This window comes from Emydura macquarii, unplaced genomic scaffold (genome assembly GCF_026122565.2).
Source record: "Emydura macquarii macquarii isolate MOO-44397 ecotype Brisbane River unplaced genomic scaffold, CSIRO-AGI_Emac_v2 contig_3220, whole genome shotgun sequence".
Classification (NCBI taxonomy): domain Eukaryota; kingdom Metazoa; phylum Chordata; order Testudines; family Chelidae; genus Emydura; species Emydura macquarii.
Genome location: NW_027133357.1, coordinates 1,113,534 through 1,127,833, shown reverse-complemented (window position 1 = coordinate 1,127,833; position 14,300 = coordinate 1,113,534). Strand labels below are relative to the sequence as shown.

Here is a 14,300-nt window from a genome sequence, read left to right as displayed (position 1 = left end):
GCAGAGCCCCATGGTTTTTTGAGGTTATAAATTAAATGTGAGAGAAACCAAGCATTCGGCTACAGAACGGGAGTGTCTGGCTATTTTGGAGACTCTCAAGGCCCATCGTCCCTATGTACTAGGTCCAGAATTCGCAGTGTACACAGGGCATGGTGCCCAGCAGTGGCTCCTTACGATGCACTGCCTAGGGTGATGCCCATGGAGATGGAGTCACAAACTGTCCAGATATATAATCACCATGAACCTAGAAAGCAAAATGTGGTTGCAGATGCCCTCAGTCGGGCAAGGGCAGTGAGAACAGGCTCACCCAGTCTTGCGAGGACATCGGGCAAGAACAGTCTAAGGACCTTTAGTTACGTTCGCTGCGCCAACAGATCCACCGAAGGAGACCCAGACTGGGGAGATTCAACACAACTCAGGAATGCCTGGCTGGCGAATGCAGGTAACAGGAGTGTCTTGCCAGCAAGCTGACAGAGAACAGTGCTGGAGTGTCTTCATGATAACAAAGCAGCGGCTGCCTGGGGTATGGAAAGACACTGAACAGGGTATCCAACAGCTTTCTTTGGCTGAGTATGGCTGCAGTTGTTAAGGACAGGATATTTTCCTGTCTTACCTGTTAAGACAGGAAAGCACCAGCAAGAAGAGGCAGAACTCTCTTAAGGGAAATGCCCCAAGCTACTATGCCCTGGGAGCTCAGACAAATTGACAAATTGACTCGAGAAACACCAGTGGGAAATCAGTATTTGCTGGCAGCGTATGACACTTTCTCAAAGTATGGGGTGGTGCAATGACTGACAGATAAAAGGACTCAGACAGTCCTGGCTGCATTGATGAAACATGTAATGCTACATTTCAGCCCCCCCGACCTGCATCTTCAGTGAGCGAGAGAAGGAATCTGCATTATGGCTGTTACACAAGGTTTGCTGACAACTCCAGATAACCAAGGTGAGGACCAGAGCTGCCCACCCTGAGAGTAATGGGGGAGGGAAGAAAGTAAACTGCACCATTGGCTGTATGCTTGGTCCGTGGAGACCAGCGAGACTAGAACACACAGTCACCATTCTTTGCACAGAACACCAGCCAGCACTCAACTATCCATGACTGTCCTTATGAGATTATTGTTGAACTCCGCAGACCCAGGCTTCCCTGTGATGTGATGTTCAGGCAGCAAGAACTGGCAAGACCACACCTGCACAGGTGGGAGACATGGCAGAGTCTTATATCTTTGGCCTGAGAACAGCAACCCAGAAGGCGGAGGAAGAGATGAGCCAGAAGCAAGCATACCGGGCAAAAGATGCCAGGAAAAAGGAGCATTATGTGCCCATCCAGGAAAGAGAGAACGTGTGGCTATGCAACTGGAAAAAGCAGCCTGGAAAAAATCCCAAACTTATTCCTTTTTGGAGGGGACCTTTCATGGTAATTAAAAAACCAAACAATTTATCCCTGCTGATACCAAAAGCAAAAGCTCAGCCCTGTTAGTGCTTGGAGAACTGGCGCACAGGTTCATTGAAAGAAAGGGGAAGGCAAATTCTGAGGATGCTCCACCACCATCTGAGATGGATGCAGAAGAAAGAAGGAGGCACTCCGGCAGGTTATTGTGGCTCATAATGGGACACTGGCTGTGAAGGAGGAATTGCCAGGTGTCCTCAGGACCTCAACATACTGCAGTCTCCAACAGTCTGTCCGCAACATAGGCCTGACCTAGAGGACATGAACCCTGCACTCGCTGATAATCTAGATCCAGCCGCGAGTGACGTCTCCATGATTGAATATCGGATTGGAGCGGGCAGAGCAGCCCAGAAACCTGTGTGGACAGCAGACTACCTGCATTCCTAGGAGTTTCTGTTTTAAGTTCTTCTTTAACTAGAGAGGGAAATGTTGGAATGGTCAGTGCAGACACCGCCTCCACTGGTGCTGTGTCTTTATCTGAGTGTGGAGTTGTTGTTATGTGGATTATTGGGGTGTTGATCTGACTTGGGGGGTTAGCAAGAAGTTCAGTCCTGCCTGTGTGTGCTGGAGTTGATACTTGCAGTGTCCCAACAAAACCCCGGTGGTTCTGTAAGCAAGTGTTACACAATCCTGCTAGAGGGGGAAAAGTAACTGCTGCTGCCACTGCCCCCAGCCACTTCTGACCTGGAAGAGAATCACCTGGGAGCCTCCATCTTATTCTTCAGCTACTTTAGGTGAGCCAACACCCGCCTGCTACCAGCTGTGTAAGCGGGCAAATGAGCAACAGGGAATATGTGTGTATGGGGGGCAAAGGGGGACAAACAGGAAGGTGATTTGGTTTCTTGAGTAGGGGAGTTGAAGGGAAATAATTTAACATTTTTAAATGAACAAATGCCTATTCTAATTGCCCCAGTGAACTCTTCACTAACCACACGCTGGGCATTCAGTTCCCGGGGGAAAACACCCCTGCAAACGTGTTTTGGGGAAAACAAACCATGTCCCCGCCCAGTGAGATCACTGCCCTTGCTGGGGTCCCTGTCGTGCACTGGGATTAATCTTGGTCTTAAAACATTCCCCGGTAGCACGCCGGGGCACCACGACCCAGCCCAGGGCTATCGGTGCTAAGGCTCTACGGACGCTAGCACCTGGTGGGTCCAGGGTGCTCCCTGCCATCTTCCTTCAATGCTGCACTTCTCCCAGGGCCCCGGATACCTGCCCCTGCCATCCAGCTCTCCCCAGCCTCCAGGGAATCCTGCCTTCCTGGCCCGCCACGGCCACCTCGTCTGGGAAACAGACCAGCAGCAGAATCACCGCACTGTCCCCGCTGGCTGATCCCTGCTCCGCTGATGCCTCGCAATTGCCCCTGTATTAAAATTCAGCGAGGAGACAGCCAGTGGCTCCACGGCCCCTGCACCCGGCCCCTTTCCCTCTTTCTCCTCACCATAAACACCTCCCGGAAACCCTCCAGCACCATCGGGGCGTGCGAGAATTATTGTTAATCACGCCTGATAATCCTGGTATTTGACAGGGACAGAAACAATCAGCAACGAAACGCGCAGCTTTGTTATTCCTCCAAGAGGAACACAAGGCGGCACAAGCCCACTTGAAATAAAGCCTTAACTGCAGGTCACTTTTTAGCGTGCTGAGCAGGGGGCTCCCTTTTCTTTGGGCAGACTGCTCTCCAGCCTGCTAGCTCCCACTGCCGGGGAGGCTTTTCCTGACATCCCGTCTCAGTCCTTTCAGCTGCACCGATGGGCCCTGGACATGCAGCACCAGCAGCGCCGGAAGCAGGGGGGCCAGAGGGTCATGCCCTCCTGCTTTTTAACATGGGTGCAGTTGGCGGGCAGGAGGGCAGTGTTTCCCCCCCAAACTGCGAGCCTGGGCGGGGCGGAGTGGCGCCGGCAGGGGAGCTGATTGTTCTCCCTGCTACAAAAGTTCCAGCGCTTTCATGCACCAGCCTGGCGTGACCAGCAGCGCTGGGACTGCCCCACGTTCAGCTCCTGGGGGTGGCATGTCCTGGCCAAAGCGGGGGGGAGTTCCCTGAGGGCATGTGAGTGCAGAACTTGTCCCACCGGGGCTGCCCATTCCATCATCATTCTAGAGCCGGGTGATGCATCTGCACCGGGGCAGTCAGCATGGGTCAGCCAACACCTGGGCTAGGCCAGGCTCAACTTCACTGTGCTTTTCACTCTGCCCTCCTCCTCCTGCGCTAGGCAGATGCTGCTCGCTGGACCTAGCGACTGGTGAGACCCATTTAGATCTTATCTAATTGTTGCAAGGGCCTGCTGTGTCAGCACTGCATCCCGACACCACCTGCAGCTTTCGGCCATCCGGGAATTGCTGTGGGGGGGGCCTTTAGCCTTTGCCCATCTCTTCACGTCTCCAGTTCATTTAAAACCTTCTAGCCCTGGTTCATCTGCTCCAAAAGAGGGAATTCTTCCTTTTACCTGCAGGCCGAGCCACACAGAGTCGGGGGCAGAGATTGCTCCAGGGAAAATTTCGTATCAAGAAAGGCAGCAAGTGGGAGGAGGCTCCTGGCCTGATAACTCAAGACAATGGGTTTGAAAGAAAACACCTTTTACAAATGGGGGCAGGGAGCCCCTGCAGTGGGCGGAGCGACACTAAACTACACCGCTGAGGCTCTGGCCTAGATTATGCTGAGGCTGTGAGGTCTGTCTGCTGCAGGTGTCTGAATGCGTCCCAGTCATGAACCAATTCATCATCACCACCACCCCCTTGTGAGGGAGGAAAGCACTGGCCCCGGGAACCGAGGCACGGGGAGAGGAGGGCTAGATCTGCAAAGGCATTACTGAGATCCTCAAATACCTCTCAGCTGCTGTCTAACCCGGCCACATTTCCACCAGTAAATCCGCTGGGCGCCTCCGTTCCCGCCAGGCCTGATGGCATGGAGCTTGCTCAGCGCCCTTGCTCACCCCTAAGCCTTGGCAGGATTCGCCAAGGAGGCGCCGTCCCTCCCATCTCAGCTGCGGGCCCAATCCAGTAGGGGCACTCAGAGCGCTATAGGGCTACACAGTCAATCTCTCGCTCAATGACTATTTCATTACTGACACGCAGTGCAGCAGCTCCAGCAGGAGAGGGGAGCGTGACCCGCCCAGAATACCCCAGAAAAGGGGGTCGGGGAGGGGGTTATCCGAGTTCAAGTCTCTGCTGCAAAGCAGGCATCTGAAGGCAGGTCTTGCATGTGTCAGGTGAGCATCCTGGGCTATTGGGAGCATCCCGGGCTATTGTTTTTCAGAAGGGGCTGACCCAGCAGGGGCCTCTAACTCCAGGAGCAGGTCCATGGCTAGGAATCCTGAGTGGAGATGGGCCCTGACAGCTTGTGAGGAGTGGGGCTTAAGTCATACCCGCCCCCCCCCCCCTGCCCCGGCCCCCCAGCCTCAGCATTTCCCACCAGCTGGCTTAGGTGGCTCCTTGCTCAGCTTCTGACTTCTGTGCATGCCCTTCCAAGCTGCCTAGCTCTCCATACAATGCACGGGGAGCCTGGGTGCCTGGCTCGGGGCTGGGGGGTGCTTCAGGGCAGCGAGGCTTTCCTTTGTGGATCTAGCCAGAAGTGACTTGCTCCAGGATGTCTGTGGCCAGGCTGAGACCCGACGCACACAGCTATCCTTCCACACCTAGCCAAGCACCCGCTGGTTTCAGCAAAGGCAGAAGGGGAGCGGGGGGGGGCTTACCGTCGAATTCGGCTTGCCCAACTCCCACGATGATGATGGACATTGGCAGCTTGGCAGCCTGTGGCAGAGGAGGAAGAGCAGGGCGGGGAGGAAGGGAGGAGGGGGTTGGGGGACAAGGGAATAGGAGAAGTGGGAGGAAGGAAAGAGAGAACAAGCGTTTATGGCATAAAGCTAAAAGCACTATCACCCCCAGCACCCTGGGCGATTCTGCTCCGCACCCTTCTGGAGCTGTGTCCAGTCACAGCCCAAACGGTTCTCCACCCTGCCCCCACAAAGACTTAGGGGCACCCCAACATCTGTTCCTTTAAATGCACAGAAGAGGTTACTCAGGGTACGTGCAAGTCTCCACACGCGCGGTCTCAATGCCTTAGGGTGGCCTCTGGACATCCCGGCCATAGCAACAGTAAACAGCCACGCTACTATTGATTCAGGCGGGGGGACTCAGGCTGCAGAGCGCTGGCAGGCTGAGCGCCTCTCAGGACAGCTGAGGGCCTTGAAGGAGCTTTTCAGATGAAGAAATAAACACACCCAGCTGTAACGGTCACTTGGGCTTGTCTGTGCCCTGGGAAAGGACTAGACCCGCACGTTGGCCGGGCTTTGTAACACGTCCGTCCCGAAGAAGTCTGGAGTTAGGGTGAATAATTTCAGAGTTTTACGGGCTACAGGCAAGTCAACAGCTATGCTGATTTGCTCCAGTGTGAAGGAGAGGGAAATCGGGGTCAATGGGCCTGCTCCTGATTTGCAATGACGTGAGTGAGAGAAGACTCAGCTCCGGTGGAGACGTTCCTGATTTACACTGCTGTGAAGGAAAGCAGACTCAGGCTCTCGCTCTCCTTTTCATCCTCTCTCAGCAGTCTCACTAGGTGTCACTATGGCTCCATTAGTCCCACTCCTTGCTTCTGGGCCAGGAATGCACCAATTCCATTGGCACATCAAGCCTGGAAGCTGAAGCCAGGCCTGGTCTACACTACAGAGTTAGATGCGCTTAGGTTGACGGAGTTAGGTGGATGCAGTGTCCATGTAGACGTTGCGTTGCTGACGTTGACTGCTGCTGCCTTTCAGAAGCCGTCCCCACAATGCCTCCCCCATGGACAGTTCAATCGGTGCAAGCACTCCTGGTGAGGACGCACACCGCAGACACGCAAAAGCGATTGAATTACTGCGGTGGTTGTCCGTCGCTGTATCTTCAGTCGACCTAAGTTTGTAGTGTAGACTTGCCCTGAGGCAATCAGGGGCTGGGACCAGGACTAAACGGAGCTGTGCTGGTACAAGGCTCTAACTAGGATTCACCATGGTGGATATTTGCACTGTCCTGGACATTATTTTTTTACCTCAAGGCAGTTGTCATGAAAATTTCCTAACACTGCTATCTTGCACGGCAATTAAAGAGCCTTGAATTTGTTTCAGGCAACCTCAATGCAGCTTCGTAACAAAACTGACTCATCCCACTAGGTCCTGTCCTGTCTGTTCTGCACAATACAGTAAAGAGGCCATAGTATTTTTCTCTTTCTCCTTGGCCAAAATTTCCCTTCCTCCCTACTGAGGTGCAGCATATTACTTGGGTCTCATCCTCCACCCCAGAGGAAGCTGCATTTCAGTGATGCTGCATGTATATAGCTTGTTAGGTGCTCTGATATCCTTTGGGATGAAAGATGTTACATGCATGTAATATTCCAGGCTGAATCCAATAGCGTTTACTAATAGTTTCGTCATTGTATTCTTATTATTACAGGGCTTCCAAGCTCAGTACTGGGAAATCCAGGCCCAGATTCTCAACTCTAGGGGTGCTACGCTGATTTACACCAGTTGATTTACACTAGTCTTTCCCCCTCTCTCCTTGCTGGGGTCAACTCATTTCCTGCCACAATAATAAGCAAGTTTAATAACGGGCAATTAATTTTACTTACAAGAATTTGCCCATCACCATTAGCTCCCAAGGTGATTGTGGCTGCCACAGGGCAGGGAAACACGGATAGCTTCTCCTCTTCTGTTTTCCCTTTATTAGGTCAAGCTCCTCTCATTTGCATATTAACAAGCTTTCCACTGCTCACTCCCTGAATCCAGGAGAGCTGTGCTGTCTCCTCGCTAATGAGTTGGCTGTCATATAATTCGTTATGACAGCAGAAAATCGTATTGACACCCTGTGATTTCCATGCTGTCTCTCCGATTCCTTCAGGACCCCCATTTTTTTACCTCCCTCCCTCTGCTTTATCATCCAATTATCACCTCCTTTTTCTTCCCCCCCAGCTATCAATGATTGTGTTTGCTCTTAAACGCAGGCACGAACAATCAGAGCTCTTTGTCTGAGCTGATTTCTGGTCACACACTGTTCGATGAGATTTTATAATAGTTAACAGCAATTAGTAACATTCAGCACCTCCAAGGATCTCAAAGCATGTGACAAAGCTGGGACAATAAGATCGTGGGTAAGGGGGAACTGGTTGACATAACTGATTCAGACTTTCTAGAAGCCTTTGACAGTACATCAAGAGGCTGTTCAGGAAGTGAAGCTGGCAGGGGCGAGAGGCAAAATTCTGGCATGGATCAGAAACTGGCGAAGAGATGGAAAACAAAGAGTAACTACAAGACCGCACTTCTTCCCAGGGCTAAGAACAGAACCCAGGCGTTCGACTCCCACGCTAGGCATTGGACCACACTCCCATCTGAAGCTGGGAACAACTGGACCTTCATTCCCTCTGATCTAGCCATTAACACTCTGGCCCAGCACCCCCGAGGTATTTAGGCCTTTAACTCCCATTGATTTGAGTGAGAGTTAGGAACCTAAATATCGTTGATCAGCTGGACCTCAGTGCTTTCCAGAGCTGGGAACAGACGCCAGGAGCCCAGAACTGAGCTCTACGTACAAGACACACTGGCTGACTGCAGCAGCTTTATAAATCACGTGAGCTCCCCACTAGGCATCAGCATGCGAGTTTGCCTTGTGTTCCGTTAGCTGGTGCCGCCAGTCCGAGCGTGTGTAAGAATGCTGGCGATTGAGACATCTGAGATGGGAGGTCGCATTCTAATCCTCGTGCGCACACAGCATAAAATCACCACGCAGCTAGGCATTTAACCTGACGGGCAGGCCCTCAGCAGGAGCAGGTCTCGTGCTGGGAAAGCTGGAAGAGGTGAGTTAATATGGGCAGAGCGGTGAGGGACTCAGGGCTGGAAGAGCAGAGGGGGCTGCCTGTCAGGACGGAGGTGCACCGACAGTGATGCAGCTGGGGATCCCAGGACATGCTAGCAAATGTGGGGCTGTGCATGAGGTGCAAGCTGCCTGGGCAGAGCGGGCAGGAAAAAGCTTGTAGCAGCATCTGCCTGCAATATCCATGTCTCAGGGACTCTCCTTTCACAAGCACTAAAACTCAAACCAACGGCAGACAGAACTGTAGCGCAGCTTCCTCGCTTCCAGGAAATCCAGTAACTGAGCTTGGCAGGCCGGCCAGTGCCTCTGACTCTGACAGCTCAAATAGTGGCTCAGGGAAGCACCCTAACGTAATCCATTAGTGAGCGGTGAGGTGTGATCGCATTAGTGGCTGTGTGAGATCCACTGACCAGTAGACCAGAGTTAATCAAATGATCATTATCTAGTTCAGTAATCTGTTTGCTGACAAAAGCCTCTCAGATTGAATTCTATTAGGCAAAGGTGTTGTGGGGCCAGATCTTACCGTCTTCCTGTTACCCGGTTCCAATGGTTTTCTGTATTTCAGATGAATTTGAGACATGAAAAAGCATTTGTTCAACGTCATCTTCAAACTCCACCCTGCTAATCAGAAAAGTCTATCCCAAAACACCTACTTTGCTCATGTTCAACTAATCCTGGACAGCATGGGATCTTTGAATGCTACTACTAATCCCTAGCACTTTTTATCAGTGACTCTCAAAGCGTTTTACAGAAGCGTTCACGATCACTCCATTTTACAGATGGGGAAACTGAGGCACAGGGGCAGTGACATGATTTACCCAAGATCACCCGGCAAGCCAGAGCTTAGACTAGAACCAGGTCTCCTGAGTCCCAGTCCAGTGCTCTAGCCACTTGAGCACATTGCCTCCCTTTATTGACAGCCTGACTCTTTCCAAAGCACTGTAGCTTTGCTTTAAAATGTTCTCCCAAAACTGAGTCAGGCTAGGAGATTATAAAACTTTGAAACAACAGCAACACTGATGCACTGCTCACTTACCCCAGTCTCACACCACTGTAAGTAACTTCATTAACTCCAACAGAGCTACTCCTGCTTTACATGTATGCAAGGCAGAACACAGGCCCTGCTATAGCAGAGCAGAGCACCGGCCCAACCAGACCAGCACTGGCCTGTCTCTGACAGGGGCCAGCACCAGCTGCTTCAGAGGAAGGTGCAAGAAATGCCCTAATGGACGCTTGTGGAATAACTTTCCATGGGGGATATTACTGCCTGACCCCCAGTCAGCTAATGCCTAGAAGCATGAGGGTTTATACCCCTTAATTTTGTGCCCCATGTGCTGTAATTGTGGATGTTCCGTCTGCTGAATCCTGCTACGCTTGTGTCCTGCAAGGTCAGGCCCCAGGATCTGAAATGCGCAGTAATAATTTTGAATTCACGGCAGCTATCCTCGGCTCTGCAAAGGCCTCTGAGTTTTGCATCTCTGTATCAGCTGCTCTCACTCCATGGCAGGCAGTTCCCTAAACATGGCAGCCAGCGCTGGATTTTCCCCTAAGCACAGCATCTTCAGCGCCCCTCCACCGAGTGCCTGCACTCCCCAAGGACTGGGCCCAGCACCTGCAGCTAGTGCAGGATGGGCTCACCCTCTGCTCTGCAGAGTACGAGGTAAACGCACAATCCCAGGGTCCCCTGCTGTGCACTGCCTCCAAATCCATCTGCCGACATAACGCCAGCTGTTGGCCGTTGGCACCTCCAGGGCCCCGAGGGACCAGGGTGTGGCTGTCTTCACAGATGCCGCTCCCCCTTTGCCGGGCTGGGACACCCTAGGGCTGGATTCCAGAGGCCAGATGTTTCCACAAGGGGGGCCATCAGTTCTGGAATTCATTCCCTGGCATGACCTGCCAGGGCCCGAGATGGGCAATTATTAAAACACGGCCCAAGCGGCCTTGTTCACTCTGGCGCCTTCTGAAACAGCGATGAGAGCCCGGGGCAGGCAGAACGGCGTAGTTTTGTCAGTGGGAAGTGGGGAGGGGGTGCGGAAGGAGACGGAACGGGTTTGATTTATGCCGGCAGTGGGCAACCATCGGCTTAAAAGTTGTTGGCTACAATCTAAGTCACCCTGTGGCTGCGTCTGAGCAGGGTTTGTTAATGGCTGAGCCTGCCAAAGCCGGTATCAGAGGGTTTCTGTGCTGGAATGGGCGCGATGGCTCATAGTCAGAGCTGCGATCTAGGCTACGGCTGCATGGTAGCTTGTTTAATGTTTGATTATTTGCCTTGCCAGCTTCTGCAGTGCAACCATGTCCCTGCTGGAATGAGTGCACTGACTGCTGTAGCTGCATCACACCATGAGGGATCGCTTCCCGCTGGCCTCCCACCCTCTGCTGTTAGCGTGATATAGACCGTGACAGACCAAACTCAGGAACTGGGGCATCCATCTGGACCCTGCCTATATATTGCTCTGGAGTTTATTCTCAGTCTTGTAGAAGTTGTTTGATTGGCCAATAAAAAAGGCCGCGTTTGAATTTTGGCTGCCCGGGTCATTCCTCCTTTCTCTCGTGAGAACCCAGCTGATGGGCAATAACTGGACCCAGCCCATGTGTAGACTTGACCTTTCGGCCACACACAATGAATCCAGAGTTCCCCCCATTTGATGCGCCGTAGGGCCCCAATTTTGCCCCATAAAAGTCAATAGGAGTTTCCTTTTTGACCTCAGGGAACGTAGGCTCAAGCGCTAAAGACCATCGCTTCCTCGCTAGCATTAAGGGAACTTCGGAAGCACCTCACTTTTCTCTTGACTCAGCTTGCCTTTTGGCCCAGAGACCTATGATAGAGAAGCACCCTATGCCAAGATCCTGGCAGTGCTCCCCTCCACCCTGACTTCATGCTCCACAACACGTGTGTTGGGCGAGGCTAAAATGGAAAAGCTACAAGGATTGATAGGCGTAGATTTATCCACACCTAGGATTCTTTTAATGCTGGTTTTCATATTATCCTCTTGCCCCATCCCTCTTCCCTTGTCTTCTCTCTCCCCCCTTCTGTCTCACCTCTAGCTCCTCCTCTGCTGTCCCATCCCTGCCCCTCTGCCTGGGAATTTATAGCATCCGGGGGACACATGGCCAATGAATGGTATCACCACCAGCAACTCCCATTTGCAGACATGCAGAAGCTCCATAGTCAGCAATGCTGCTTGATGATCTGCAGTCACTGGGAGGTTAAAGTTTTGTGGTTTTCTCACCCCCTTTCATTCTCTAAACTGTACTTACTAAGCTGGCTTACTCTGGCTATCCATATCTGTCCTTCTGTATGTCCAACAAAGCACGGCCCAGACCCTGGACTGTTTTAGAGCTGCCTTGGTGCAGTTCAGGGGTGGGGAAGGTGCCTTCAAACTTGGGGCAGGCTGGGGACCAGGCCAGTTCCCAGCATGAATTAGATCCTCTTCAGAGCTGCTCTAATCTACATCAGCTGCTAATGGCCCCACAGAGGTTGTTCAGGCAGCCGGGCATCTCTGAGATACCGGGCTGCCTTTTCCCTGTCCGTGCTGCCTATGGTAAGGACTGGGAAGGGGTGGTCAGTAGGGTGGCTTTGTGTCACATAAAGACTGCCTGGGGCCATGCCCTGGAGGCAGGAGCTGGCTGGGTGCGTTCATAACAAGAGTTTCTTGGAGGACTGGCAAGCCCCCTGCAACAAATCTTATATAAAAAAAAAAAGCCACCAACAGCTGCCCGAAAACAAAGCAAAATAGGCTCCTGCCTCCAAGCCATCCTCCCCATCACTGAGCTCCCAGCCTGTCAACCACCAGGTGTGCTTTAATCAGCTGCCTCGGATTCCTCTCCCAGCCACTGTCCAGAGCAATCGTGTCCTGTTTTCATCCTTCTTTCAGCCAGGCTTTTATCACAAGCAGATGCCCGGAGATGACCACTACAGTGGAGGAGGTGGGGGTTAGTGAGCTCCATAGGAGATGAACTATGAAGGATGTCAGCTGGAGAAGGCTGCCATGAAATTAGCAATGAGGCTCTCTTCCCATCTGCTAACGAAATGCACTGGCACAATCTATTCCAGGCTGATGGGATTCTGTGCTGAGTGTTAAATGAGGTGCTATCATCAATTATACCACATAATCAATGGCTGGTAATAGCAGAGGGGAAGCTCATGCAACAGCAGCCACTCTCGTATCTATGCAGGGAACAGTTTAATTGGGAGCAGGAACCAGAACAATGACTGGAGAGCTCACAAGTGGGCACAGCGCGGAGTTCATGGCTGTGGCAGAGACTGGAGTCAACCAGCAGGGCTGGATTTTAAAAAGGGGTGGGATCATTTTGACCATTAATAGTAAGAATGGGGTAATTCAATTTCATGCTTCAGGGCTCACCTGATATTCTGTAGGGGTCAGGAAGGAACCCCATCCCTAGGTGTACAAGCATTGCACAACAGGCAGGAGACTCACAGCAGGAGGGTTTGCCTTCCTCCTTAGTGTCAAAACTATGGGTCAGCACTAGGCTCAAGGGTTCAGTTGTTCTGATCTGATATGGCAAATTCTGTGGTCTTCTGATGGAGGCAAGGCCTCAGTGGGCTCATACTGTATGAGTCCTAGTGACAACGAGTTATCGTCTCTGCCCTCAGCATCATTGGCCATGCCTCAGCTGTTGAAGTACAAATTGCGAAGCGTCCCAGCCAGCGGCAGGTTTGCGGAGTGGCTGCCCTAGAGGTGCCCGAGTGCCCGCAGAGCTCAGCAGAGCATCTCGCGCTCTCCTCCATTTGCCTTCTTCGTCCCATGGAATTCTCAGCGTTGTTATTTTTCCTCTGTTTCCCAACCAGGGCCAGGATTGGATGGAGTCCAGTCGCAGAGGTTGGCCATCAGGCAAGCAGAAGGGCCCCTAGTTCTTGCTCCCCACCCGAGGTCCAGATCCACACACACACCAAAGTGAGAAGTCAGAGAAAAGAAAAGGCATCTGAGGGTAAGTGAATTTCCTGTTGGAGAAGATGCTGGACTGACAACAGCTCCCAGCACAGATGCTAGACAGAAGATGAAGGATGCTCATGCGGTTAAGGTCTAGTAAGCCAGGAGATCTGGGGCTCTGTTCCTGACCCTGACACAAACTCTCTATGAGATTTTGGGTGAGCCATTTCCTCTATGCCTCAGTTTCCCCCCCTACATAATGGGGGCTGATAATAATAATTACCTACCATGCAGGAGCAGCGAGAGGATTAAGGCCCTGATCCTCACTTACACTAAGCCGCTGGCAGCGGTGTCCTTTATAAAGGGTTTTGGATGGAAAGCCCATGGGAAGGGCAAACTATTATTATACAAATAACGCTTGAATCTCTTCTCACCACCAAGGAATCTTTAGCCAACCGACACAAGTCTCCCCCCACCTCTCCGGTGATCTGGGAAGAGAGGGAAACTAAAGCAACCAACCAACCCACAAAAACTACTATCTGTTTTCAGAGCCATAATTCTTCAGTGCAACAGGACCTGCCTCCATCATTCATTGGGGCAGGAGAGACCTGCTCTGGCCACAGGCCTATGTGAATAGGACAAGGAGAAACATTTTGGAAAGGCCTTTGAGTGAAATTAGCTCTCCTGTCTTCATGGACGGAGGAAAGTGAAGTAAACCCCTTCAGTCAGGAATTGCTGATTCCTCTCTTGCTCACGCTGGTGTAAATCAGGTGTGACTGCACTGGGCTTGATTCTCCCCTCACTCCCCTGTTCCAATGGGGACCAGCGAGATCAGACGCTGATATCAGTGACATATCCCGGTGTTACTGTCCATGTCCAACCTCTCTGCTACGCATCAGCGGGTGAGCTGGGACATAGGCGCCGTAGTGTGCCCAAGCGCTGCTGTGCTCAGTCCTGGGGTCATTTTTATTTCTGAATTTCCATTCCTTTGCCTTTCCGGCACTGGAGTAATTGCGCTTCTCGGCTCCCTCTCACCCACCCCTGCCTTGCAGCGCTAGCTTTATTATTCTGCAGGCATTTGTCCCTTGTTAGTGGCCTTGGTGCCTCTGTCTCTCTCTCTCT

General features: G+C 52.1%; 1 protein-coding gene across 1 annotated transcript in view; it reads right to left on the bottom strand.

The window, feature by feature from the left end:
- CPNE5 (copine 5) overlaps positions 1–14,300 on the bottom strand; it is a 149,492-nt gene that overhangs the window by 12,923 nt on the left and 122,269 nt on the right. Inside the window, exon 19 of the mRNA XM_067531656.1 lies at positions 5,142–5,199. Within this exon, the coding sequence (XP_067387757.1) occupies positions 5,142–5,199 (58 nt within the window). The remainder of the gene's footprint in view (positions 1–5,141; positions 5,200–14,300) is intronic.